Here is a 26,874-nt window from a genome sequence, read left to right on the forward strand (position 1 = left end):
GTGTAACCATTTTCACAACTGCTTACACTTACAGCAATGTATATATTTGTCTAGTTATCTACCAACCATAATTTGGAGATTTGTAAGGGAAGCGCCCATAAATCCAGCATGGCATCGGTAGGCAGTAAAAAAATCTTCTTTATTGTTCCATGTTAAGAACACACAACCAAGCATCACCGACCGACACGTTTCAATACATTGTGTATTAACCGAGGTCTGAATACAATACAATGCAAACAAAAACAATATTTAAATACCTGTGGAGAGACTCCACCTCCCTTCAGCTGGTAGACCGATCATGTCTAATTCATTCTTTGGGTCAGTATGATCACTGAGATAACAAATTTGTATAGGTTTTATAATGTTTTTATACATGTACAAAAATGAAAACCTCCTGTACAAAAAAAAAAAATTCTTCATTTTGCTGTCTTCTGGCACTAATGACTTTTTCACACTTTGGTGTACAGAGCTGTGGGTGGTGTCATTTTTTGCGACCTTTGATGACGTTTTCAATGCTTCTATTTTTACGACTGTGCAGCCTTTTGATCACTTTTTTAATTGAAATTTTTATTTTTTTCAAAATGGCAAAAAAGTGCCATTTCTGACTTTGGGCGCTATTTTCCGTTATGGGGTTAAACACAGTGAAAAAAACATTTTGATATATAGGTCATTTTTGCAGGCGGCAATACCTAATGTGTTTATGATTTTTACTGTTTATTTATATGACTAGGGAAAGGAGAGTGATTTAAATTTTTTGTTTTTTTTAATATAACTTTTTTCTATTATTTCAGACCCTCTAGGGTACTTTAACCCAAGGTTGTCTGATTGATCCTACCATGTACTGCCATACTACAATATATGGGGATTTTGCACATCATCGCACATTGTTATAGGTAGCCTAAAACATGATAACCTCGGATCTTTGTGTGGCCGAGTCTGTCATGGCAACGGATCGCTGCTCCCCGATGACGTCACTGGTATTTATGCTTGATTAGGCTCCGGACCAGTTCTTGTGCACCGTGGGTGCTAGCGTTGGAGTATATCGTTGTGGGTGAGAGCCGAGGGTGAAGGCATATCTTCCTTTATGTTTTGTATAATTTGATTTCCTATCTGTATATCTATTGAACCAGTTATCTATCTAGCTTTTTGTCTATCTATATATAATCTACTTCATATTTCTGCATCTATAAATCTATATCATCTTTCATATTTATCTTCTATCATCATCATTCTCCTACAGTCCCATATTACAGATACTTATCATACTACTGTGTGTAACTACCAAGTGTTATTATTGTGCAGGGCCAAAGGAGCCTCTTACTGCCTGTCTGACTGTAAGACTGACTGACTGACTGTTCATAACATAGTTTTATTTTGGGGCCCCACTTTTAGTTTTGCCCAGGGCCCCACTTTGTCTAAAACCGGCCCTGTCTATGTCTCCACTTTGCTTCATTATGACACCCCTTGGGCCCCACTCCTATAAAATCCTATAGTATGCCTCCTTTATGCCCCAACTCATCATCGTGACACCCCTGTGCCCCCCATTCCTAAAACCATTAGGTCCTGTCTCCCCACAACTGTTGGCTATGGTGGAAAGGACATGGCTTGCTGTGACCCCTGACCACCATGATACCCAGGGTGATATTTGCACATTTGCCCCTCGGCTTAGCAAGTCAGACCTAAGGAGATCCCTTTAACGCCCCCAGGCGCCCCATAGTCCTCGCTGTATGTGTAAGACCTGAGTAGCTTCATGTACAAGGGGTTAATAAGCTCCGAGGAGGAGCCGTGAGCGGCAGAGCAGTGCGGGCGGCCGCCCCGGTGCAGTCAGGTGCGCGCTGTCCCGTCCTATCAGTGGCCGGTCCTGCGCTCACCCGCCTCGCAGCAGCATCTCTCTTATTGCCCTCCGACAACAAGTACCTCATCGCACCGCCGCCTTTAAGGCGCAGCCACACCTCCCGGATTGCTGCAGAGACTTTGCCTTTACGGATTTAACCGGCCCCGGGATTGTAATCTCAGCATCTGAGCCCCGGGCATCCCGTGCTGTGCCCGGCAGGGACAGTCAGGATGGTGTCGTGGATCATCTCCAGACTGGTGGTGTGAGTACCCGTATGTGTGTGAGATGCTCTGCTGGGGGAGGGGGCGGATGACAGCTCATCAAACATAGATATGTACTGGCCCAGTGCTGGTACCGGTCCAGCTATCAAGTCTGCATGATCTCAGTGCTGACATTGTCTGCCCAGCATTGTACTGCCGCACCAAGCTGGCCCAGAGGTCTATGGCACATGGTGTGATCCTCCCAGGACACCCAGGCCTCCTCCATTCAGACACAGGATAAGGATACACTCTGCAGTATACAGCAGTCGTGTGTATACCATGTCATTGGATTCATGTTAGTGTTGTGCTATAAATACTGGGGGTGCTTCCATAGTGGGGGGCAGAGGATCATCTGTGGGTCTCTCCAATGCCCGATCTGACAGCTGTCACTTACATAAGTGCTCAGGTTTATTTTTCTATTGGCCTGCAATGGTTTTCTGTTCTTCTGAGGTCATCTGTGTGGGACACTTGAGACGCAAAGCTTCATCTTATGAAGGAGCTCCTATTTGACAACACTATTATATCAAGACTGTATGCCGCTCAAGCCAGTGGTCCCTAACAATGTCCCTATGTCAAACCTCATAGAAGGGGAAGTGTTTTTTTTTTTTTTTTTTGAGGAGTCAAATACCTTATGTACACCCTTAGCCTCCGTTCACACTTATGCTACAGGAGTATTCTATTATTAGGTAATGCTAGTTACACATATTCTACAGAATACGTCATCTGTCTCACTGCTAGTGTGAATGGAGCAGTGGTTGGATCCGAGAGTTGAGACCTGCACCTATCAGATATTAATGACATATCAAAGGGATAAAATGGAAAAGCACCTTAAATATTTCATTTGTTCTCCATCACAGAATCGGTAAAAATGACAGAAGAGATGTATCACATGACCTGCAGCAACCTACTCACCCTATTGACAGTGGTTGGGTCCTTCACGTGTCTATGATGATGTCAATCATTGTAAAAGACCATAAACTTCACTACTTTATTTAGTATTTATTTACAGCCAAATGTCGCTAGTATATTGTATGTTTGTGTTTTTACAAGTAAAAAATGTTATTGCTTTTATAATTAAAATATGTACATTTCTTCAATATACCTTCTATCATTTCCGCGTTCTCATTCTATAGGAATCTTCAATGGTTACTTCCAGTGGATAGAAATCTGTCCCGGTCATGTGATGTCACACAGGTGCACGGCTCGTTATATCACAGGGAGTAATCAGATCCGTGTGATATAACGAGCCGTGCACCTGTGTGACATGGACTGGTTTTTATCCACATGTAGCAATGAAGCTGTAAACATTATACAGAAAGTATATTGGAAAATTGAATAACTTTTCAATATACAAACCATTACATCCTCTTTAAGGCATGTGGATGTCATACAGAGAAATTGATATTCAATTTCTATCCCTTTAGGTATTGTATGTTCTTTTTGATATATGTATGTGTATATATATATATATTTGCCTGATTAAGTTAGTTTGACCATATAAAATATGCACTATGGTGCACGGCCAGAAATTGCACCTATATCACTACCTTCATGCCAAGTGGGAATGGAGAGGTGCGGTGGGGGGTGCGGCTGGTGACGGAATAGGCCAGAAATGTCTGCATGCTGCCTATGCCGCCAGGTCTTTCCTCCTGATGGATCTGGTGACTGTTGGCGGCTCCATCATATGCTGGTGCAAGCAGTGGCAGTGTATGATAAATGAGCCCCATAATGGGATCTCTAAAAAGGGACTGCTCAGGGGTAAATACTGTGAAGACATCGATGGAGGAGGCCACAGCACACAGAAGATTCCAAAGAATGAAGGCTTTATTCACATAGGAGGCATAAAATTTGCGATGTTTCGATGTTCGATGTTTCGATTCGCAATGAATCTTTCTCAAGCAACGAATCGAAAATCGCTAATTTTATGCCTTCTATGTGAATAAAGCCTTCATTCTTTGGAATCGTCTGTGTGCTGTGGCCTCCTCCATCGATGTCCTGTCTCTCAGGTTCGTGTACCAGAACCTTTGGCTGCGAGCACCACACCTTATGAACCATCCTGCAGGACCCTGATTGCTGTCTCTCCTCTTCTTGTTTGAAATACTGTGAAGAAACATTTTACAATAACTGCATATTCTATTTTTCTAAGGCCATAGAATCATTTGGGGAGATTTCTCATATGCCGGCGCTTTGTGCAAAGAATGAAATCTGCGGAATATTTCTTGAAACAAGCAAAGGGAAAGCCATCAATTTCAAGGGAAAATGCTGCAGGAAATCTGCAGTTTTCAGTCCCACATGCAGTGGTTCATCTGGACCATGTTTTCCAGAGTGCACATGGGCATCTGAATTGCTCTTTTTTGCATTGTGGAAAAGTGATGTAGCAATATGCATTTATTTATTCTTTTCTATCTCTAAAATTGTGTATATCCATATTTTACATCAACCACGTTGTAGTTATAAGCACATTCATTTGTCAATGTCTCACTACCACTGCACTATGTGTATTACATATAAAGGAGTTAATCTGACGTGTTAATAGCCAGTTCTCTGTGGTTATGCGTTTGTCCGCTCAGCAGAAATTTTTGCTGGATCCCAGAAGCTAATCTATTTATTATTCCAGTAACAGAAGAAAGATTAAGGCTGACACCTCCTTCTATATGACAGTCAGACCAGTCTTTACAAACCTTTACTAAATCTGATCTTCGTGGTTGTATTACAAGTTGTCATGCAACAACCTGTGCTGGTTAATACAGCAGATATTCTATACTCTACTGAATCTAGAAATATGCAGTGTATGCAACTTTCATAAAATAATATTTTTGTTCTGAATGGTTTTTAAAGAGGACCTGTGACCTGAAATAATTTCTCTAGGAGCACTTACTCAAGTAAGCAGCTCCCTACCCCTACCCCAGTTTATTGGAACATACCGATAAGCTAGAAAACACTGCAGTACATAGCTGTCCTAGCGCCGGACAAAACTTACAGCCGTCCGGCATATTCATGAGGGGTTGGTCCGAGGAGGTGGTGACTACAGCATTGAGCCTGGCAGCCACCACTGGCATATGGCGTGGGAGGGAGAAGGGGGAGAAGCTGAGGAGAGGGCAGCGCCTGGGACCGCCCCCTCATGAATACGCCAGACCACTGTAAGCTTGGTCCAGCGTTTGGACAGCTATGTAGTGCAATGTTTGCTAGCTTTATCGGTATGTTCCGAGATTTAACACTGCTATTACTGGGGTAGGACTAGGTAGGTGCTTACTTTAGTAAGTGCTCCTAGAGGCATTATTTTGGGTGACAGGTCCACTGTAAGCTATCTTTAAATTTGTAAAGTATACAATTTTTTGGGACTTAATAAATAATAAAGAGCATATATTCAACTCTCTCCTCACTCTCGTTTAGCCATGGTGCCGGATGTCACTGCCGGGTCTTGGTTTATATACAGAGGCCAGAGGTGCCATCCCATCCGCAGCCATATCCCTGCTAAGGGCTGCAACTTATGCTGTATCAGGCTCGTTTCTGTGGTCAGGATGGCACTACCAGCCTCTGTATACAAACAGAGACCAGTAATTACAGAGAGAGGTAAGTAAATTATCTTTATTATTTTAAAGCCCTCCTCCAGCTATGTATATAAAAATAATTGCATTCCCTTACAGCCCCTGTATTATTTGGGCTCCCTGCACACAAACAATTTGTCCAATCTCATTCCAGAAACAACAGATCTGTGGTGTCATCAGATCATATGTCATCTGCTTGTGAGGTCCGCTAACATGCCCATGACAATAGAAAAGGACTGCCCCAGCAACAGAAACAGGCAGGAATAAGACCACTGATACACGGCCGTGGAAATCACAGAAGAACCATAAAAAAATAGCTCTTGTGCTATCCACTGCATCAGTGGTTAGAACATGTATAGAAGCAAAGTTTGTGAGCTTTAACTTATCCAGGCACCTCTTCAGGATGTTCAATAAATACATGATAAGTACCCCCACAGCCACCTCTCCGTTTCTTTTGGCTGTAGAAACAGGTAAATCAGGGGATGAAGATGATACAGATTCCACCTCAGGGGCTGCACAGACATTCATGTCAGTCTGCATATGCCATAGTTTGGGGATGGAAATACTTCTTTAAAATTGGATTTTAAGAAGTCAGTTTTGATAGTCTCAATTTTCTTAAAATGCTAATTTAAAAATTGTCTTTGTCAGCATTCTGAATCTTTATGTAGTTTGGGGGGCTGAAGGGGAGGGGCAGCTGCAGCCTGTGTGTGCCTATGTCTCTGTGTGCATTCTTCCTTTCCTCCACACCACCCCCCTCCCCTGCCTGCTCAATGCACATCACAGGAATTGGGGAGGGTTGAAAGAGCTGAATGAGCATGGAAGAGAGGAGAATGACACAGGCACACACTGGCTGCAGCTTTCCCTCTCCCCTGGGACTCCCCACACCGGTGGCAGGGGGCCAGGTGATGTAAAAAAAAATATGATAAAGTACTGAAACGATTCAGAATGTGGCAAATCCACATAGCATAGGCTATTGGAACCTCTCACCAGCTAAAAATGGCATTCCTGGTGACGGGTTCAATTTAATTATCAGATTTTGTAGAATGTGTGATGTGTTTTGTGCATCTTCTCTCATGAGTTATCTCTATTTGCATTTTCTCAGTTGTATTTGATAAATTGATCAACTGACCAGGGCGACTTTCCCACCTATATTTGAAAAGTAGAGTGAGCAGTGTTACAAAAAATGTCAAATTTTGCTAAATTTTGTTTCTGGGAAGATAAGAAATGAATGCCTCAAACGGAAAGCCCTAAATTCTGCAGTGGGGAACTTAATGCATTCCCCGACAGCTTCTGTTTTGTAATATGTTGGTAAACCTTTTATTCACGCTGCTCTTCTATATCGGTATCCACATATATCTGAAATTCATTGTGTTCTGAGTTTTATAGTCTATATATCACTGTCTCTTTATTTTGTAGGCTGCTGTTTGGGACTTTATATCCTGCATATTCATCATATAAGGCTGTCAAGACAAAAAATGTTAAAGAATATGTAAGTTTCTATTTGTTCTGTTACTTGTTTGTGGTAATGAAGAAATAACTATGTAATGCATGACTCTTGTCTGGAGTGAGGCTAATACACATTATCCATTTAGTTAGGATTATTACATCAGTGATGTAGCCCTGATGTTTGTTGCCAGTTCTGTCCTTGCTTGCAGTGTATAGTGCAGCAAAACTGTTCTGGAATTATTCTTCCACCTCTGAGGATTCTTCTGACCCTCACTGTTCTAGTTATTTTATCTCTTTATCTTGTGCTCTCTGCTTCGAGATTAATCTGCAGTTTTGACAGTGGACTATTATGCATGAATGGGTTATTACATGTAGCGTGTCAAAACTGTATTGATAGCCCATCAGTCATTAAGTATACTATATTAACTAAAGAAATGTAATATGTACATATCCTTAACTAAATTTAAGAGAATAAAATATACATTTTAAATTTTGGACTACCCATGCAATCTGAGGGACTGGAATGGAGAATGTATAATTAATATTTAGTATTCACTAAGCGGATTAGAAGAGAGTTAACATAGCTTTTATTACATCTTGATTCAGATGAACACAGATGTAGAAAACACCCAATATTTGTTTATTTACCTCCACCTTTAAGCACAATAAATGATTATCATACTACCCACCTGCCTAAACTCAAACAACCAAGGGCTGTCTCTTGTAGGACAGTGACTGATGCAGACTCTGGAGTTAGTCTGGCACCTCCAGTTGTAGGGATTTAAGGGCACATTTACTTACCAGGTCACTGAAGTTCACTGAAATGTGACGCTTCCCCACACTGATCCGACAGAGTTCACCATCTTTTTTGAGGTGCACCTTTAACATAGGGCGTGCAACACTATTTGAAGGCTAAATACAACACATGGTACAAATTGGGCCGACCGCCGGCACGCCTCCTAATTTGGGGAGGGGGGGGGGGGCAGGGTAACATTGTGGTGATGAACCGTGCCGACTATAAAGGCATACTTTGTGTCGCATGGAAGCCAGCACTGCTGCACCACAAAAGGGCTGCGTGCATCACAATCGCAGCACAAACACTACTTAAATACCTGTGCAAGCTGTTTTACCAATGAAGAACATGACGAACAAGCTGACAAAAGTGCAAAGCAGCGCAAAACCCTAAGTAAATGTGCCTCTTTGTCTTGCCTATATACCTATCTCAGCTGCCTGATTATCATATTGCTGACTATCTGTTGCAAAGCTTGCTCCTATCCTCTTAGATGCCTCAATAATTACACCTCCTCTCCCAGTGTAGTATATTCCCTGTTAATGATGAACCCATGAACCCTGGGAGTGTCATCCAGCCTTCCTCCCACAACCACATCATGTGCATGTGCGCACACGGCCAAAGTAATCAGTCTCCGTGCATAGAAGTGAGCCAGTCTAAGAAAAAGACCTTCCCACCTGATCCTACTATCTTATGTTATATCCTGAGGTAGCAAGGAGAATTTGTAACAAAATCTTCTGATAGTCTGCAGATTATAAAGATCTATGTGTCTATGATGTGTACAATGAGGTCTGTCATTTGATTCATTTACCTGAAATAAAGATTTTAACCACTTTACAAGGAAGCTCACGGAGTGAAAATTCTTTAAAGAAATTGATAGAAAAATGTTTCTTCAACTTGATCTAGACCCAGCACATTTAGTAGGTTTTGAGGTCGTAGAAAGCTTATGGGTAGAAGCAGAGAGACCACTGTGCTTACCATAGACCTCAAAGCTCTAAACTATGAGTCAATGACACTGTCCAATTTGACTTACTTGTGGCAATTATGTCCAAGTCTGATCAAAATGATGTTTAGCCCTTGCAAGAACGAGATTGTGATAAAACCTTCTGACAAGGGTGGAGGTAACATTGTGGTGATGAACCGTGCCGATGATAAAGGCATGCTAACCTTCTAGACACACGTTACCTTCCTTTGATAATTAATCCTGTTCTGCAGTTCAAAGATGAGCCTAATGGATTTCTTTACGAGTGGCTCGGAGGAGGGTCTTATGAATTAAGCTGAATTTGATTTTTCTTCTTCCTAATTTTCCTCTCCTTGCAACGTTTTATGGATTTACAAAGGGCCACAAAGAATATCCACAGCTTCATGGCCGCCCAATTGTTTTAAAAACAAAATATTAGTATATATCTGGATAGGATACTTAAGCCGTTCATATGTGAGGGATACTTGGAGACTTGAAGGGATTACCCTTGAACCAATTACCTTGATTGCAAGTCAGGATGCTGAGGCACTGTATTTCTGCATCTGCCACCATCAGGGATATGAGGCGTTGCGATCATTCCTCTAATTCAGGGGCAATGAATACATAGACCATTTTGGTGCTCAAGTTTCTTAAGTTTGTCCTTGAGTAGAACATATTTACCTTTATCAAGAGAGAATACAGCGAGTAATATAACACGTCTGGTCGGGACCTTTGATGTGCAACAAAGGTTCTAGCCAAGTACTGGAGGGTCTTTAGGGCTCATCCATATATTAAGTGATGTATTTGGGATTCAACCTTCATTACATTCAGAAGGAGTAAGAACTTTAAGCCAAATGGTCAAAGAATGATGTGGCTTGATGTCAAAAATCCTTGCACGTATGGATGTGGTGATTGTACAGCCAGCCTGTTCATGTACACTGGACGGCACCATATTTTTCTATATTCCTCACCGCTGGAGTCATATCACCTGTCCATGACCACTTAACTATTTGGATGAGACCATTAGGCAGTCCAGGAGTAGAATTTGAGATCACATCTGTGATATTAAAAAACAACTACAATAAACTGGTTTCCAAACATGTCTATTCGCACAATGGAGAGGAGACAAACTCTCAATGCTTCCCGTTTGGGTACTTCCACCTACACGTGGGGAATTGTGACAATCTGATCCTTTACAACAAAGCTGAATGGATCTTTCAGATGAACTGCATAAAACCAGACTAAATGACCAGCTAGTGTATACTAGCTATATTTTATGTATGGCCTACACCAGTGGTGGCGAACTTATGGTATCGGTGCCCGAGGTGGCTCAAAGAGCCCTCTCTGGGAACCAAGGCTGTCACTCCATCAGAGAGTTCACAAGACTAGACTCAAGGCATCTTCCTCCAGTCCAAAGACGCCTCAGATGTGCCATGATCACTATTACTTTAAAGGGACACTTGGCTGCTTGGGACTGCAGGAGAAGTTGACAGAATTGGATTACCATTGGAGGCCAATTACACATCGCAGATGCACGCTATGATGTGGTTGTGGGAGGAATGGATAGAGCGGGTGTGCTCCAGATGGGTTGCGTGATTGTTGCACGCAACCCAGATGAGAGGGGCTATAAGCATTAATATCTAAGCGTTCTTGTTGTTCAGGTTCACCACTGATAACAATCCTCGAGCATCCCGCACCATCAGCATTACCAAGCTATATACACTATTGTAAGTATAAGAGACCACTCATGATAATCTTTTGAGTTTAGAAACCTACATGGGTGGCAATTGATCTATGGGACGCGGTGTAGTCATTCAGGCATCTAAGAGTTTAGGATGCCGGAGTCTGCATCATTGACTATTCTGCCAGAGACAGCCCTCGGTTGTTTGAATTCAAGTACCTGTTTAGTATGATAGTCCTTTTTTGTTGTTAAAGAGAACCAATCGGAGCAATTTGGGACCATAGACCAACTAGAGGTCCATATGAAGCTATCGTTTGGGGTCACAAATCGAACTGTATATTATCTTTGTGTGGCCTCCCTGACAAATCGCCGTGACAGGTTCCCTTTAAAGGTGTAGGCAAATACCCAATTATTGGGTGTTTTTCGACATTTTTTATCAAGATTTAATAAAAGCTATATGTTAACTCTCTTCTAATGAATATTATCTATATAAAAGTGGAGAGTGAACAAAAGAGTTTTTCAGTGAATAATCTATAATACTTAGATGTGTTACAAATGTTTTTTTTAATATAATGTTGATGTACTGTAGGTCTTTAACTGAATGTGGCAAATGTGTTCAACTAGTCTACGCTGAACGTATCCATAGGCATATACTGACAAACGGAGTCATCCTTTTTGTTTCCTTTATGATCAGTAGAGGCGATATTAGCCTGTGGGGGACGAATGTCATTGTAGGGCATCCATCTCTGGGCTATGATGAGCGTACACTCTGGGAGGTCTCCAGTGATGTGTCTTTCCATATAAGATCAGATACATAACTGGGGGAAAAACCCTAAACATCGGCAGCGGCCAATCACTGGAACAGGACGAAGTATCCTAATTGGCAGAACTATGTGTGTATTAATAATATTGATAATCTGTGTTTTGTTGCAGGTAAAATGGATGATGTATTGGATTGTGTTTGCCTTTTTTACCACTGCAGAAACTCTAACCGACATCATCCTTTCCTGGTGAGTAGCCTCAAGGGGTAACGATGTTAATTTTTACATATTTGTTATTGTTCCATTTCACTGATGTGTCTAAATCTTTGGCCCCCCACTTTTTACTCCACTTTCAAATCCAAATGGTGCAAATGGTTAATAAATGTGATTTTGAGCACCAGTTCTCTGCATTACTTGCCTTGCTGTCATAGTGAGGTTTGGGAGACGGACAAATCAATGTGGTGCATTGCCTTGTCAGGAAAGTGCATAAATGAGTGTAACAGGCTAATATTTTCCAAGAGCAGGAGGAAAATACATTGTCAAGGGTAAGAAATGTACACAGGGTTGTGTTACCACTTCATGGATCATGGAAGATGCTTTTATTCAGTCGCTGAAAAACCGAGATGAGGAGTAAACAACAAAGACATCTCATAGAATATTCCATAGCCAAAGTGTTAACCATGTCATCGCTGAAAGCAAGCAGGGAATGTATGTACCGTATGTATTTGTAGCTGGGGCGGAGTCCCACCTTCTGCGCTGTGATTAGAACATGAAATCCGGCCACCGCATGGTCCATTTGGCACGTATCGACCACAGTGTGAACTTCGCCTTATCCAATTACTTCAGTTCCAGCAGTTGTAGAACAAAGTGAAAAGTCTTCTCAGTGATTGTTGGGTGTGAGAAGTCTACTGAGGGGAAGTCAAGCATACCCCGCATTGTCAGTGTAAATACCAGTTTTAGGTTCTGGATAAAGGAAAATCTGCAGGTACAATTCATGGTACAATGTACAAGAGCAGTTATTCTTAAAGTGCATTATTGAGCTTTGTTGACGAGAAAAAAGTTATGCATCGTGTTAGCCGGTTGAAGAAATTCCTGATGCTTTTTGATCAAATAAAATGACCTTCTTGAGATTGTGATACCTTTTAATGGCTTAGTGAAATATAAAATGCTACAAGCAAGCTTTTGGGACAGCTTAGGTATGTACCATGCTTGATGAAGGGACCTTAGCTGTTCACAAAGGTTCTGTTTTGAAAGAATACATAATGGATCTGAGAATCTGCCATAATCTCTTTAGTAGATACAGTGCAGGGAATTTATAAAGACTGGCTTATAAACCACTTAGTGAATTGAGCCTAATTTTAGCAATCTGTGTGAAAGAACCACAAATCTTTACCAAGTTAATGAAGATTTGTGTATGAGGTAAAGCCCGGACAGAAAACACACATGACAGGTGAACAGTTATATTAGTATATTTTAAAGAGCTAGAAATCCATTACCTGTTGTAAGGTGGTCTGATATACTCCGGAAAGCATCCATTGATCTTAGAATCTTCTATGCTGTCCAATTGGCTGAGCAACAGATTCTAAGATTTGCTTAAAAGCTGGAAATAAGTCTGCAAGGCAGAATCCCAATGCCACAATACCATGAACTATCAAATGTCATGCATAGGAGACTTACCCTACACCGCCGCTCATGTACCAGCTTATGATCGAAGCTCCGCCCCTCTGGCGCAACCAGATACATGAGTAGGCTCTGGCAGGATCATGCTGCAGCCCACAAACTTTCACTTATAAAAGTTTGTAGTGAGGTGTCGTAAAGGGGGAAAAACTGGTGTAAAAACCCTGATAAATGTCGCAAATTGTGTTTTTGAGACAGAAGAAAGGTGCAATTTTTTTTTAAATGTGAGAAGAATTCTTTCCTGTGTGTTTGAAAAAATTATTATTTTTCAAAGCCTGAAGCCAGTACATTATTCTACCAGGAATTGTTCTGGCACCTCAACCAATCAGCTGTCTTTAGTGGCAGTGTACCCCACTGAGCATATCTCCCATATCAGTCTGATCCAAGTCATCTGAAGTGATGTTGCAGTCTGAAAACAGTGCAACCAGGCCGGGGTTACAAGGAAAATAATCTAGCTGCAGCTGAATTGACAGTGGATAACTGCATTGAAACCAACATAGGATATACAACAGTGATTTAAAGGAAATCAACCAGCTAAAAAAAACCCTATAAATAATCACCCCCGCTCCTCTTCATCTTGTCGCTAGTCTTGACACGTTGGGATCACCTAGAAATGAAAGTTATAATTAACAGCGTGGGGACAAGATGTCCGGTGCTCAGGGCTGCTAATTATGCATACCCCCACACCACCCTCTCCCAGCATGCTGCTTATTCGAACTTTCCTTTCTAGCGGATCCTGGCATGTCAAGATTAGCAACGAGGTGAGTATTTATAGTTTTTTTTTTAATCAAATATGTCTAAGAGCAAAACTGTTCTAGTAGCTCATTGTAACCAATCAGAGCTTCGTGTTCATATTTCCGCAGCGGTTTATAAAATGAAAGCTGAACTCTGATTGAGAGCAAAGCTGTTCTAGTTGCGCATAGCTACCAGAGACTTCCGCCCAACTTCAGTTCAGTCATTTTAGGTTTGGTCCAGTAAATCCCACACGCCCATGGAGGGGATCTGTTAGCCAAAAACACTTCTGGGCAACAGGCATTTTAGATAGGCCGCTTAGTGTATGGGATTTATACACAGAGGACATTCCACTATTATGTGTGTACCTACACAATCACAAGTGTGCTAAATAACCAATAAGCAAAACTTTTTTGTGTCAGCTTAAATCATTATTTCCATCCAAATTACCCTTTCATGATTGACTGAATAATTTTTCTTGTATGTAATTTAAAGGTGAATTTCCAGTGTTTTAACAGCTAGGTGTGACCTATAGGTAGTATCAGTAGTGCGGTGTTTACCCTGCTGCAGAACATCGCTTTGTATTAACCCATGCAAGGGCAAGCAGTTGATATTTTAACAGCGTTCATTGTTTACTACACTATTTATATGCTATAAATCCTGTTTGCTTCTTTTTATTATAACACAGAAATATAATAATGGTTTTCTACTCCTGTTATCTTTGTAGTTTTAATGTCCTTTTTACTGTTGAAAGTTGTTACAGCAGGTGTGAGGCATTGATGTTTTTTTTCTCCAACTAACCTTGATGTGTTAAGTCATTTTCGTGCTTCTCTTTTTCAGGTTTCCTTTTTATTTTGAGCTAAAAATTGCATTTGTGATTTGGCTCTTGTCACCTTACACTAAAGGCTCCAGTGTGTTGTATAGGAAATTTGTGCACCCAACTCTCTCTAGTAAGGAAAAGGTATGAGCATTTGTAGTGCTGTGGTGTTTTATCGGGTACAGTATTTTCTATTACTGATAATATTGGGTTAAAGTTTGTTAAGCTGGACCTAAGGTATACCAGAACAGTGTATTTTGATTAAATGACTGAATTACATGAGCACAGTGCTGTTGGGAGTCCTTGCATCAGGGTGAAGTATGATGCAAGGAGTCCCTGCTTCCCTGAAATAGTATTGCCTTACCGTAATCATGATTCTAGTTTGGGACTGATACGCTGACAGCTAGAATTGATGGTGGTATAAGATGTACTCCTGTCATTGGCATAGTGCTGCGTCCATGAAATCCGGCACAGTCCTCACTGTGAGAACTGAAGCATCAGAAAATGAGTGAGGAGGGAGTATTTTCCTACAGCCTACTTTTTGATGGAGAAGTAATTTTAGTTTGTGTAGACACATCAAATGTGGAGGAAAACTATAAATATACTTACAAATAAGTAGATGGTATTTCAACAAATAAAACCTTTTGCATAAATCAACCCTTTTGCCAAGCTTAAAGTTACGCGGGAATTGCAAAGAAACTTGCAAACTAAGATGCAGCAAACAGTCTTCCTTTAGTGGCTTTGTATAAATTGCTTAAAAACATGCTGCAGATTTTTCTTCTTTCAGAAACCTTTGCATGGGGCCTTGGTGTAAGAGTATCTCCACTCACTGCAGATTTTATTCCAGAAACGTCTCCATCCAAATGAATTGCAGTTGTTTTGGCAACATTGTTAGATGGACTACTAAAGCCAGTTCCGTCATTAGAAGAGTTGCCAACATTATCCATAACCTCATCTGTTATAAATCATCTTATTCCTGTAACGCATAACTGTAAAGTTATGATTTTACCAAATTCTAATATTTGATTCCCCCCTTAAAAAAACTGAATGATGCCCATATTGTGCTGCTTGTTATTTTCTTTCCAAAGTTATGGAGTTTTCTGTTCTGAAAGTGTTTGGCAAAAATCTTTCACGTTAGTGGTGAACTGGGTGGTGTCTTCCTGTACTTGCCCTAAAGCTGGGTTTGGTTCAATCTGCCCACATATTCCAGAATGCCTTGTGTTGTCTCTCAAAGTAATTTGGCATTAAATTCATTTAGTTTCCCACAAGCAAATCCACTGAACACTGCACAGTGCACATGCAGTATATATATGGTGATCAGCCTGGCAGCTTCCATCACATGGAGGATCTTGGAACATGTAATAGGTGGTAGAAATCATAAGTAAAACAGTTACACGCATTGTATGGTCTGTGTTGTGTAAGCACTTAGGGTTAATAGCTTCTCTGCATAGTGCACAAATTGCGAAGTAAAGGGTTTGGGAAGTGCCTGGGGAGCAGAATGAGGTGAAAAGAAAGACAGAGAAAGTTCTGTAGAATCACAGACTGGGATGGAGGAGACAACTTGTACATCGTGATTCTGTGTATAGGACATCTGTATCCACAGTCCTGTACACACTCAGCTCTGGTACATACACAGAGAGAGCGCTGTCACATGATCACATCCTCTGGGAGCAGCAGCCCCTCCCCTATTGTGAGATTATAGATTTTAGATTTGTTTATCAGACGGACTCCAGGGATTTTCAGCAAAGACAGAAGATGGAGCTACTTCAGCACTGAGATAATCTGAGGGATATAGCAAAGAAACTGATGGATATAGGTAACAAAGATAATAGGCGAAGACAAAATGCAACATACGAGCACAACACACGCCAATGTGCAACCACCCTTTCACTGTACTAATAATTTTATGCAAAGTTTGTTTAAAAGTTATCTAGACCCAGAATCTGTGATGTGTTCTATCATTGGGAATGTCAGTTTACTTCAAAATACTGAAACTGTTAAATATTGACCTGCAGGAAATTGATGAGTACATCGCTCAGGCAAGAGACAAGAGCTATGAAACAATGATGCGTGTTGGCAAAAGGGGCCTGAATATTGCTGCTAATGCTGCTGTGACCGCAGCCACAAAGGTAAAGTACCGGGTTAATCTAAAAATACACAACTATTATTTCAGGCCTACTGAAATATTTTAGCTTTCCTTAATAACATTCTTCTCAGTATTCTAGTGATCTTGACAAGTTCTCTTATTCAGCCAGTCTCTGGGGGTCTCGGCAGTCAGGGCCCTTTTGATCAAATATTTATCCCCTATGTTGTGAATAGGGCAAAAAATTATATAAAACCCCCTTTAAAAGGGCATTATAGTATATGAATGGAGCAGCTTCATACACAACTGCTCCACTTATTTTTATGTTTCCTTTCTAGACTCTAGATGGAATGGTAGTGCTCAGGCACAAACTGCCGTTCAGTCCAGACACTCACCACTGACCCGAAAGTTATAACCTTTCCAGTATAACCTAATACCCACATTTTATATTCCCCCGCAATACTACTCAATTTAACATGGAATACCGAACTGTACTTTGTGTGGCAGGAGGCCAATTGTATGACTATTAAAGCTGTCTGAGGAAAAAAAAATAATAATAAAATGTCCATTTAAAGTGACACTAATAGTGTAGTCAAAAGCATGCAGGAAATGGTTTACATTTTTGAACATTTTGAATATCTCAAATTGTATTTATATGACCATATTAAAATCTGTGAGCTAATTGCTAATACACAACCTCCCTATTTACAGTGGTGGGACATGAAATTTGATTGGTTGGACCTGTGTGTTTTAGATTATGTTTATTTCTCAGGGTCAAGGGGTTTTATCAGAGAAGTTGCGGAGTTTCAGCATGCAGGATTTAACTCTAATACAAGATGATGATCCTGTGCACGTGCAGAGTCCAGAACCTCGGTTACGCAGTGCCTCCAGCGGACTAGTGGAGACCATTGTGGATCAAGGTAGAAACTTAATGAACTAAAATGAATGTACAAGAGCAGGGCTGGCGCTAGCACTGGGCAGGCGCTGGGGCCCAGAGCTGCTGGGGGGACCCCAATAAAGCTGTACATAAGAAATCCATGGGGGCAAGGGAGGCTGCATCTAATGAATCCATTTGGGGTGAGGGGGGCTGTTTGGTATGATAAACTAGGGAATATTTTAGGGAACAGGAGACTGTTTCAGTTTCCGAATTTTTAATGCCACCACGTGAGTTCACTGCAAAGGGGCCTACTGAAACCTAAAGCTGACTCTGTACAAGAATACATAATGCTGAATTGTTATTGCCTACCTGCAGTGATCATTAGATTCATTTGTATAGGAAATGTTTATGACTGATCTGTTGCTAAAATGTTTGCAAATTTCTAGTTCATCTTAATAGATTTTGTACATGTACAGCAAACAAAGCGGATGTATGGACCTCTTTTAGTGGAAGTAATCTCAATAAGAAATATACTATACATGCATATACAAATATGCTACAAATATGCACTATTAATGTTGTAGAAATAGTCTATATAGAAATATCTTTTCTTTTTACACTTTGAGAAATACATAAGCGTCTAATACTTTGGAGAGGAAATACAGTAAGTGAAATATCTTTGAGTACTAATAAATGATAGGTAGAATAGTAGTCCCTTTCTAACAATGCACTTCTGAAGGAGAAGCTTGGAGATTATGCAGTGTGAATGTCACTTGATGGTAGATTGCTTAAAATATAGCATGGTGTTGTTTCAATAATGGCGAGATAGTAAGGAGCTTTATAAAGTAATTAACAATATATGAGCTTCATGACACTTTATAAAAGAGAATGGGGGAGATTTATCAGAAGTTTCTGAACGCTACTGATAAATCTCCCCCAATATCTTTGTTCACATATATTCCCACAAATTTGTGTGAATACTGGCATCATATCACATACTGAGAAGATCTTACAAGGCTTAGGCCTTATTCACACACACACACAGCTGTGTTTTGGTAAATGTGATACTTTCTAAACAATTCGCACGGCTGTTTTCTTAAAGGATGGGTGAATTAAAAATTGCCCTAATTTGAGCCATTTTTCATGGATCACTTAGACTATGGTTTATAAGTAGCAGAGAAAAACTTCTGCAGGAACCTCTGATACATTCAGCCAGAGCTGGAGGCTGGGGCATGGGTCATACTCTGGTGATTGATGCTTTTACATATGATACACCCCCCCTCAATTTGACCATAAAAACTTGAAAAATGTCCGAGTGTTACCTCTAAAAGCAAATTTAAAGGAAACTTTTGAGCAGAAATCAATCTAATACATGACTATACCAATATGTTCTGCTTGCTTGTATTCCCTGTGATTTAACAATACTGGAGCCACTTTCTTTTATGTTACCACGCTGTTGTCCAAATGGTGTCTCCCTGTAGTGTGTATAGCCAGGTTCAGGTTCACATATGTTATGCGTTAGCTATTTTTCCCCGACTAAACTCTGTGCAGAGCATTATAGTTGTCCGTAATGCCTCCCTGTAGGACCACTGTTTCTTAGGCTACATGCACATAAACGTATGAGGTCTATTGTGTACATACACAGTGCATACGCTACTCAATTCCTGTGGACCCTGGCGGGGGAGCAAGCGGGGCCTGCTTGCGTAAATGCATGAAGCCTTACTCAAAGCTTACTTACCGTACAGGACAGTGGTTTCATGGATAGGCAGTAACAATGTCATAGTCCCACTCGCTGCATAGTGGTCTGTTCAGTAATTATAGTCTATAATTTTATATTATAATAGTATTTCACTGAATGGAAATGCCTCTTGCCATAATTGTAGGAGTAGTTTAATAGTATTAGACTGCTACACGATGCTAGTTTATTCACTTCTTTGAGGCACAGCACAGTTATGCTGCATTCACACGAACGTATCCTCGCCGGCCCTGGCCTCGTATACGGAGCGGTGCGTTGCCGCACATATGCTGCTCCATATTGCTCTGTGCGCCCCCAGGGCTGTCTATGGGGGACGTATGTATAGCCGCAAGCTTGTGGCCGTACATAAGTACCCCCAACGGTCGTGTGAATGCAGCTTTACAAGAAAAAATACTCCAGAATTAGTTATTAAAACAGTCATGTCCAGAAAGATCAGATTCAATGTGTAAGGCCATTTTAAAACTAGCATACAATATATTAAAGGTTTTTTCACTCTCAAGTTTCTCCCATGACATTTGTCTAGTGAAAATGGTTGAATGTAATATCTATTATACAAACATACATTTATCTAAAATGAATAGATAACTTTTTACATAAATTATTAATATAGCATGTAATATTTTATTTTGTGTGCAGTATACAAGTATTTCATCAACAGATTCAATAAGAGATGATAGAAAAGGTTTACAAATGTTACATATTAGGAATTAGTACATTATTACAAATTATTTAATTATTACAAGGAATAAATGATTACATATTAAAGGGAACCTGTGACCAGGGACCTCATTTTCACTAAAGACAGGTTGCAAAAGGCTATTACAGCCCATTACCTGCATTGCAAATATGTCTTCTCAGCATTTTCATTACAATATAATTGTGTGTTTTATCTGTGTGAGTCCCAGAGTTTTCTTTGGTTTGACTGCATTAAAAAAATGTCTGTGCTGCTCCCTCCTCAGCTCTCAGCACCCACCTTTGTGCTCCTGTACAGCTCCTCCCTCCCACTTATGTAAGGAGCTGTACAGGAACACAAAGGTTGGGGCTGATAGCTGAGGAGTGGGGAGCACAGACCAGTCACATTTTTATTTTTTAAATGCATCTACACCAAAGCCCAATCCCTGGGACTCACTAGAAAATTCTGTCAGGAAGCCAGGTAAGTTAAAACACACAATTATATTGTAATGAAAATGCAAAGAGTAGGCACAAATACATATTTTGAATGCAGGTGAATTGGGCTTCTGCAACCTGTTTTTAGTGAAAATGAGGTCCCCGGTGACAGGTTCCCTTTAGGAAGAATGAAAATAAATCTATTCATTTAATATACCGTATATACCGGCGTATAAGACGACTTTTGAAGACTGAAAAATCTTCTGTCTGGTCTGGGGTCGTCTTATACGCCGGTAATGTTTCTTCTCACCTTTCCCGCGATCCACCGAAGCTCCGCTGCTACACTCCAGCCACTGGTGACAGCTCCGTGGGTGCCGGCGTCGTAGAGAATATTACGTCGGCACGCAGCTGACGTCATATTCTGTGAGCCGCCAGCGCTCAATGAGCTGTCACCGCCGGCCGGAGTGTAGCAGCGGAGCTTCGGTGGATCGCAGGAAAGGTGAGAAGCTGTTGTAATACAACGTGGCCCCCCGGCCGTTACCTTGGACCCCTCAACGCTGCTACCGTGGCCTCCCGGCACGCTCTCCGGTCCCGTGGCCTCCCGGCGCGCTCTCCAGTCCTGCGGCCGCCCAGTAGGCTTCCTGGTCCCGCGGCTGCCCGGTAGGCTTCCTGGTCCCTCGACCTCCGGCTCTCCACACTGCTCCCACGGCCACTCACCAAGTTGCTGCCCGGCCAGCACACTTCCTAGGCTCGCAGTATGCCTCCTAACCGACCCACCCCACTGCAAGATATGCAAGTCCCTATATATGTGTGTATAGTTAATGAATGTATGCTATATGTGTGTACTTGCTTACAGTATGTGCTGTATGTATGGAAAAGGGGTAGTCTTATACGGCGAATATATCTTAAACTCTATATTTTAACAGGAAAGTAGGGGGGTCGTCTTATACAACAGGTCGTCTTATACGCCGGAATATACGGTAAATGTTAGTATCTAAAAGATAAAACATTCAGCCATGTTTCAACAAATGGCAGGGGAGAAACTTTGAGAGCCACAATATCTTTTTCATTTGTACAAAGCCTTCCACTTCCTGGTAATCCCAAGGTTGATATTTTTTGCTCTAGTTTTCAAACCACCCATTTAACCCTTAGAAATACGGTAAAGCTCTTTCATACAATTATATCAATTACTAATTATAGCAGGAAAGATTTATAAAACAGAAACAACATTACACTTTTTCTTTGCCTTCTCTGCTTCCATGGATTCTGTGTAAGTTCAGTATAAAGAACATTAATTTAATCTTCCTGATTGATTTTGCATCTTCATTAAACTTATTGTGAATAATTACATGTATTTAATATAAGAGCAGACATTAAAGGGGACCTCTAAACTACCAGTATACCTCTATATAGCTACAAACACATCTAGCTCACCTCTTGCCACAATTTTGCTAATTTGGTTCCACTAGGGGACTCCAGCTCATGTGCTCCTGGTGGAGTTAGGAAAGTACTACTACTGCTCATGAAGTATATATATCTTTCTCACTATCAATCCACATAATTCAATAACAAGAGCATCCCTCAAAGTTCAACCCACCATACCTAATGTTCATTTATTAGCTTTCCATAAGGAACTTGAATACTTGAATATTTGTATTCTGGGAAGTAGGGTAATTGTGTAGCTTTAATGACATTTTTTCCATTGAAAACCTGTGTTACACCGTTATGTTTTGGCACTTTACAGCTTTCTATAGGTCGCACACAATAATGGTGTCACAGAATGAACATTATGTAAGTTAGATAAAGCCTTTCTCGCTATCTCTGGCATAACACTTAGTCATGTATAGTTCATTGTGACTGTCGCTTATGGTCTGTAAACCTGGTTTAGAGACCAAAGATTTCCATTTACAGTCCTGTCATTTCCCGTTAGCTTTACGGCTCAGCAGAGGTGTTTCCTATAGTTCCACCCGTGAAGTCATTCATATCTACAAAGTCTATTGTTTTATGCCAGCTATGTTCTTTATACCTGACTTTTCTTGTTTGTGTTCAGCCTCATCCAACTGTGTAGCTGCTGAGGATCAACGGCAACTGAAACCAGATGGAGACCAGTCAGATGTGAAATCGGAGCCATCGGAGGAAGATGGTGTTGAAAAAGCACCAAAACGTACTTCAAGTGTCAAGACTGTCAAGAAAGTTACAAAAGTTGAGGTATTTGCTTTTATATTTCTTACAGTATATTAGCACAGGGCAAAAGTCATTTGGTAGATTTAGAATTGAGGATGTCCCAAAGTTATGGTGGCTTCAAGGCCTTACACCACATAACATTTAAGGCGCTTCCTAAGAGTTTCTCTACTGATGATGGTGCAAATTTTATAGTGCTAAATAGATGGTGCTTGCCGAAGAGGGGTGACTTTACTATTATACAGTATACAGATAAATCCCTATAGAAAATAAATGATAACCCCCTTGGCTAGTATGAAATAATTTGCATATAAACTTCCAGAGGCCATATTTTTTAATTGAATAGCTATAAAACCTAGCTGTATCATTTCTCACTTTGTGACATGTCCTCTTTAACCTCCTTGATGCAAACCACCATAATAGTATGTTGGAGGGCTGGCAGAGCCCTCTCCGTACTGCACAGGTGTTTGCTGCATACTGCAGCAACCACCCGTGGCTAACATCCATGATGGGAGCTGGAACTGATCGCCGGTGTCAACCCTTTAAATGCCCCCGACAATGCTGCCAGAGGCTTAAAAGCTGCTTGTGCGTAGACACCACCATATTGGCTCAGATCTTTGCTCCCTGTGATGTCGCCGGGGAGGCAATAAACTGTAACCATGACATCCTGAAATCCATATAAGCACTAGGACCTGTCATGTATGCAGGTCTGTAACAATGAGCTGGTGGCAGATGTATAGCATAACTGCCATATACTGTAATACTGTAGAGTATATGTTAGGATCAATCAGACCCACTATGGCTAAAGTGCCCTAGGGGGCTGAAAATAGTAAAATAAATAAATAAATAAATAAAGCAAAGGTCAGATCACCCCCCCTTTTCCCTAGAATAAATAAACAAAATAAATTCAAACATCGCCGCATCCCAAAATTCCTGATCTATCCAAATATAAAAACCGGTTAAACTCACTGGTGAACCCCAAATGCCTGAATTGCCACTTTAGTATCATTTTGCAACACTTTAAAGTGAACAATAGGTCGTACAGTCTCCCAAAATGGTAGTAATGAAAATATCATCTCGTATTGCAAAAAATGACGGCTTTCATAGCTCTGTAGTATGAAAAAGTTATTAGCATAGAAATATAGAGAAATGAAGAAATGATTTATTTTAACAAAAGTCTTAAATTTTCTTTGCTCTATTAAAACTAAATAATAAACATAAAAAACAAATATAAATTTGGTGATCGTACTGACCCAAAGAATAAAAGAGAGGTGTCATTTGGAGTGAACAGTGAAATCTGTAAAAACAATGCTCACAAGAAAACGTCGCAAATTTCAATGCATTTTGGATTTTTTTACCCTCTTCTAAGTAATGGAATATTAAATACTGTCACTAGGAAGTAGAATTTTCGCTCCTATAGCTATGTACACAGAATTTTTTTTTAAAGTTATGGATATTTAAAGGAGTGGAGCAAAAACAAAAAAAAATCGGTGGGAAGGGATTAAAAACTTTTGTCCAATTTTGGACTGATAGTATTATATATTGTATATGGGTGCAAATTAAGTAATATCCAAAATGTACAACTTCTGTGTTTCTAAAACAGCCGCAGGCTAAGAATTTAAAGGCACGTCCCAAGAAGAAAACAACTACAGGAACTGCGGTGCCTGGAGAGTCGGCATGAATACATGTCTTCCTGTCCAGATTTTACCTTATAAGCTGCTGATTTAAAACTATTTGGAGGACCTTGTGCTTCTATAGCAACATCTACTACTTTTAGGATCGCTCTTCGTCCAGGGGGTCAGTATTTGAAAGAAAACCTGTTTATTACAATCGGATAATTATGTATTTAACCGTGACACACTACAATGTGATATTCAGAAGGTGCCGAGATCCTCTCAGTAGTGTTCTCAGTGGACAAAATTAAGTGAAAAACTGTAACAATAGTAATAATGAATCTTTTACGGACAGACATACAGGCTTGTCTACTGTGTTTCCCCAGTTTGCTGCAGATCTATTATCAACAAGACTTGTGTGAACTACTACAGTATGTGCTCAGTATTCTGCTAACAGTTGTAGCTTACTGCAGCCTCAGTAGTGCAAAGAATAGGCAATTACTTTTTATAATTTTTTTTTAAAATCTAGAATGACAGCCATTAAGGTCTGTAAATTGTACCTATCCTAAAAGCTTTTAGTGTGCTGATATGGCATAGAGAGGATGAATTACCCTGGCAATCAAGTATACAGTATAGCAATGCACATAAACTATGTACTTTATCATTTCAATGAACTGGAATACACTTATGTTGATTTATAGCAATTTGCAGAGTTGGGAGATTTAGGGAAGAGACTTGGTATTTTGGTCAGGAAACAAGATGGATACATTGGTTGCAGTAATGACTAGAGGTCTATAGATGGTTATATAGAAGGTTAACTAGAGGGATATGTGCCCATCTAAGGTTGAGTAAAACTTAGATACATACATTACGATGAGTTTTATGGGAATATAGTGAAACAGCCCTTGATCATTTGTGCTGGAAGGTCTACGAGATGCCTTAGTTTCGGGAGGATGGAAACCTATGAATGTTGACAGAACTTAATAAAGAAGTATACATGTAAATAGTTTCACTGTCTGTAGATTAGACTCCTATTAGTCATCTTCCGGCTGTGCACAGGCCTCAGCACTGGAACGGGGGCAGCACTGTTCATAGGTGGCTGATGTCTATTCTTCACTGAACTGGTTTTTCCAGAATTATTGGAAAACTGCTCTTGAATTCTTTCATTGATCCTTGACAAATGTACAAGTGCTATATGTCAAATCATGAAGATGACTTGGTGTTTACATTCACTTTATACTGTGTATAAGACGGCCGGCACCGCTCCGTTTCACACACTGCTTGATATCATGCTGCCACCACCAGTAAAATTGCCTTTGTGGAGCAGAACCAACTCCCTTTCCTTAAAATAGTAGCTAGATTATAGGGATGCGTGGCTAGAAATTACAGATTGCCACTGCTTTGATAGCCTTTCTATTCTGCCTGTTTGCAAGTCAGCTCTATATTTATATATAAAAGTAAAGCAAAAATAAACCTTAATACGACACAGGATCAAGAATTACGAGCCATACTATTTCATGCTGGTAGTAACAGAGATGCCAAATGTCAGATCATAAATCTCATTTCACACATAAATCTCCCCCCTTCGACAGTTTCCTGGCTTTTTCGATGGGGGAATTTTTAAAACTCCAGTTTCCCCCATTATGTAGTGGAGAAGGAACAATTTAGATTTTGAGTTCATTGGAAAGAGCATGTAACTCATACTGAATTCTATGTATGGGCATAATTTATCACATTATTGGGATTTCCAGGTAGGGGGAACAAATATTGTCCTGGAAACACTTCTGTGAGGAATTAATTGTTTTCATTGTGTGGCATCTATCTTCAGTACAAGAAGTCCTAGCGAATGCCCTATTGCAGGGGTTTATGCCAGCGGCACATGATCACTGTCTGTCTTTGAATGATGGAGATGCTGGTGCTGACCAACCTCAGTGCAGAGGACAGGACTCCGAGCATTGCTATATATGATGAAAGGAATCCCTTCTTCCCCGCTGTAATCATGAAGGGAACCTTATTCCATTCCTGGCAGTGTGACTGGTCCTTAAAGTCCGGTCAAAACATGATCTGTGACACACAGGCCGACCACGGTCACATGCCGCTGGCCTTTTCATCAGATTTTTCCATCAGCTATTGTGAGCTATAACATTTATGTAGCTGTAGTTTCCACATGTTGATTTACAATAACTATTAAAAATAACTGATGAGATAGAATTGCTGATGAGACTGGCTCTTAGCTGTATGCCACTATAATACATCAATGATCCTTTTAGATACACTTGTTCATACGAAGGGTAGTCAATCTGTGCCCAAAATATAAAATGGAGGAGAGGTGACAGCCCTCATCACACACTACGAAAATTTCAAAGTGTCTTAAAGGTAGACAGTGTTAGATTAGAATAGACAGTCTAATCTGGGGTAGTCTAAAGGGCACCTACCACCACGATTCTACCTATAAAGGTAGATCGGGTGGTAGGTGGATGAATGGGACGTGAGGATTAGCCCTTTCTTGGGCTAATCCTCACGTCCCGGCTATCTTTTAGAAAACTTTAATGCTGGGATGTGTAAATTTTTTTAAGCGGCCACTAGGGCGTGGAGTAGCCGGACATGAGGCTACACATCGCGGCTACTCCACGCTACAGTAGCCTCTTTTCTCTGCCTACCATTTCATCTTCGGCACGAGTCCAGGCCTTCGGCTGCGGGGCCGTAGCTCTGGGCCCGAAGCTACTGCGCAAGTGCAGAACGCCGAAGAT

At 40.7% G+C, this 26,874-nt stretch overlaps 1 protein-coding gene across 2 annotated transcripts; it reads left to right on the forward strand.

Annotated features, from left to right (window-relative positions):
• The first annotated feature begins 1,804 nt into the window (after window positions 1-1,804).
• Window positions 1,805-26,633, forward strand: REEP2 (receptor accessory protein 2). 2 transcript variants are annotated; one of them, XM_072146323.1, is made up of 8 exons: window positions 1,805-2,096; window positions 7,059-7,131; window positions 11,454-11,530; window positions 14,531-14,651; window positions 16,523-16,636; window positions 17,363-17,510; window positions 22,399-22,538; window positions 24,115-26,633. In XM_072146323.1, the coding sequence occupies exons 1-8, from the start codon at window positions 2,065-2,067 to the stop codon at window positions 24,190-24,192; spliced, it is 783 nt and encodes a 260-aa protein (XP_072002424.1). In that variant the 5' UTR covers window positions 1,805-2,064; the 3' UTR covers window positions 24,193-26,633. The 2 variants fall into 2 exon arrangements, with proteins under 2 accessions (XP_072002424.1, XP_072002423.1); XM_072146322.1 differs by having other exon boundaries at window positions 1,811-2,096; window positions 22,381-22,538; window positions 24,115-26,630.
• The last annotated feature ends 241 nt before the right edge of the window (window positions 26,634-26,874 follow it).

The sequence above is a fragment of the Engystomops pustulosus genome, chromosome 4 (assembly GCF_040894005.1).
Source record: "Engystomops pustulosus chromosome 4, aEngPut4.maternal, whole genome shotgun sequence".
NCBI lineage: Eukaryota > Metazoa > Chordata > Amphibia > Anura > Leptodactylidae > Engystomops > Engystomops pustulosus.

Bases quoted from the DNA above. Each gene is read 5' to 3' on its own strand.
- REEP2 (XM_072146322.1), top strand. From the start codon at position 2,065: ATGGTGTCGTGGATCATCTCCAGACTGGTGGT. The intron at 14,652-16,522 runs GTATGAGCATTT...ATTGACCTGCAG, and splicing joins CTCTCTCTAGTAAGGAAAAG to GAAATTGATGAGTACATCGC. The intron at 16,637-17,362 runs GTAAAGTACCGG...TTTATTTCTCAG, and splicing joins CTGTGACCGCAGCCACAAAG to GGTCAAGGGGTTTTATCAGA.